This window comes from Priapulus caudatus, unplaced genomic scaffold (assembly GCF_000485595.1).
Source record: "Priapulus caudatus unplaced genomic scaffold, Priapulus_caudatus-5.0.1 Scaffold967, whole genome shotgun sequence".
Lineage (NCBI taxonomy): Eukaryota > Metazoa > Priapulida > Priapulimorpha > Priapulimorphida > Priapulidae > Priapulus > Priapulus caudatus.
In genome coordinates this window covers 52,688-55,196 of record NW_014578028.1, presented here as the reverse complement: position 1 = coordinate 55,196, position 2,509 = coordinate 52,688, and the positions used below count along the sequence as shown (strand labels likewise).

General features: G+C 52.5%; 1 protein-coding gene across 1 annotated transcript in view; it reads left to right on the top strand.

Moving 5' to 3' along the window:
* Positions 1-331: 331 nt before the first annotated feature.
* LOC106814710 overlaps positions 332-2,509 on the top strand; it is an 8,067-nt gene continuing 5,889 nt past the window's right edge. The window contains exon 1 of the mRNA XM_014819057.1: positions 332-1,946. Coding sequence (XP_014674543.1) covers positions 1,670-1,946 — 277 coding nt within the window. The 5' untranslated portion in view covers positions 332-1,669. The remainder of the gene's footprint in view (positions 1,947-2,509) is intronic.

Sequence of the window (2,509 nt, the reverse complement as noted above, 5' to 3'; positions counted from 1 at the left end):
ATATATATATATATATTAGAAAGAGATGTATGGCGTTTCGAGGTGTGATCGACCAGTATAGAGCAGGTGTCAGTGTTCGGAGAACGAACGCGGATTACACAGAGGAAGGCCACCACCTGGCCTAGACCTGCTTGATGAACAAGGAGGGTGCACGAAGAGCAAGGCATGGCTACGTGAGCTTAGCACACCTTGTCCCCCGCGCGCGTAGAGCAACGCCACCAAACCTGCCAAACGGCTTTCGAACTGGACCGCGTTGTCGTCGCCGCGTGCGTGCGTGCGTGCGTGCGTGCGTGCGTGCGTGCGTGCGTGTGGGCGCCGCAGGTAACATATTGTTGCTCCCTTGTTGCCGCGTTGAATTCACTGTGCTGCGCACACGTAGACAGACACACAGATACGGACACACACAGCGCGCACAAGAGATCGCGTGGTGTGTCCAGGAATGCGCACGAGCCGGAACGAAGAATGGCCAACAACTGACTCGCAATTTGCGTGCGTTTGTGTGACGCGGAGGGCGGTCCTACGGGCACATGGTTAGTCCTTAATGATCATTACCACGCCAGTGATCAGCGAGAGAGCAGGGACGGAGCGCGTGCGATCAAGACCGGAATATCACGTACGCACCTGCGTATAGATACATACGTAGATAGATAGATACATGCGCCAAGGAAAACACGTCGCGCTTCGTGTGTTCGTCACCGAACGTTGTTAGAATCATCGTTGCCCGGAGAAACAGCGCACGCGCGCTCTCTCCTTCTACCAGCATGTCTGAGTGGATCCACTGAGTTCATCGGTGAACTGCCAGTATTATACGTAGGATTGACGCGTGTGCATGCATCCCTCTGCTTCGGAATCATATAGTGGCGTAAAGCAACGCGTGCGTGCGTGCGTGCTTATGTGCGTGCGTGTGTGGTGCGTGCGTGCGTGCGTGGTGTGAGGCCTTCACAGGTGTTGCTGGCCTGTGTCGACAGCTACGTGTGATGGGCGGTTGTAGCCGCTAGTGTGTGTCTACACCGAGTGACCTGCAGTTATAGCTGTGCCATGGACGCGGTATAATACAGAGGCTATATACATAGGTGTGCCTATGTGCGTGCGTATGAGTATGTGTACCTGCCCTGAGAAGGGAGAGGCATAGCCGAGTTGAGCTACACGTTGAGTTGTCTAGATACATCTCCACGCTGTGAGTACTAGGCGAGTTGCTGTTGCTGTACAAGTGCACAGAGAGGATTGGTTCAAGGATCAAGGATTTTGGAGAGGATTTATCTCTGCCCTCTCTCGCTTCCTCCCTCATCGGTCTCTTCCCCCTCCCTACCCCCTCTCTTTCCATTCTCTATATCTGTCTGCTTCTTCTTGTCTCTCTCCACCTCCCTCTCTCTCTGCTTTTCACCTCTCGTTTCTCCTGTCCACTTTCCATTTTTCTTTTACCCTCTCTTTCTTTCGCTCTCCTCCCCTGCACACTCTTTACCTTTGTTTTTTTCCTCTCCCCCTCTCTGTATCTACCCTTCTCTTTCTCTCCCCCGCTCCCTCTCTCCCCATCTCTCTCTATCTTGCTCTCTCTCTCTCTTCCCCCTTCTTTTCCTCCCTCTCTCTCCCTCACTCTCTCTGCACCGTCTCTTTTCCTACCCTTCCCTTCTCTGTCAGCGATGGTTGGCGCACACTGCAACTCTCACTCATGATGCGTCACCGACCCACCTCCACCCGCAGGAGGCCGGGCGAGAACGGACACGGAGGAGGAGGTCACGGAGCAAGAAGCCATACGCTCGGCAGGGGCGGCGGGTGGCGGGAGGATGAGTCCGGGGAGGATGAGGAGAAGGAAGAGGAGTGTGGGTTCCATCCGCACACGCTGTGGGTGTTGACGGCGTTGACACTAGCGCTACGGCTCAATGTTGTCCGGCAGAAGCAGAACTGGTGGATCCTTCACCCGGACGAGGTGTTCCAGTCTGTAGAAGGTAAGGCGTACACGGGGCGTCTCTCTCTCTCTCTCTCTCTCTCTCTCTCTCTCTCTCTCTCTCTCTCTCTCTCTGTATCTCTCTCTGTTTCTCTCTTTCTGTGTCTGTATCTCTCTGTATCTGTCTGTCTCTGTCTTTCTCTCTATATCTGTCTATCTGTATATCTCTCTCTTTCTGTCTATCTGTGTCTGTATCTCTCTCTCTCTCTCTCTCTCTCTCTCTCTGTCTGTATCTCTCTCTCTCTCTCCCTGTTTGTTTGTCTGTCTGTCTGTTTGTCGCTTGTCTCATTATCTCGATCTCGCTTTCTCTCTCGCTGTATATGACTATATGCCTGTCTCTCTCTTTTTCTCTTGATCTCTCTCTCCCCCTTTCTCTCTCTCTCTCTCTCTCTCTCTTTCTCTCTCTCTCTCTCTATCTGTATCTCTCTCTCGCTCTCCCTGTTTGTTTGTCTGTCTGTCTGTTTGTCGCTTGTCTCATTATCTCTATCTAGCTTTCTCTTTCTCTGTATATGACTATATGCCTGTCTCTCTCTTTTTCTCTTGATCTCTCTCTCCCCCTTTCTC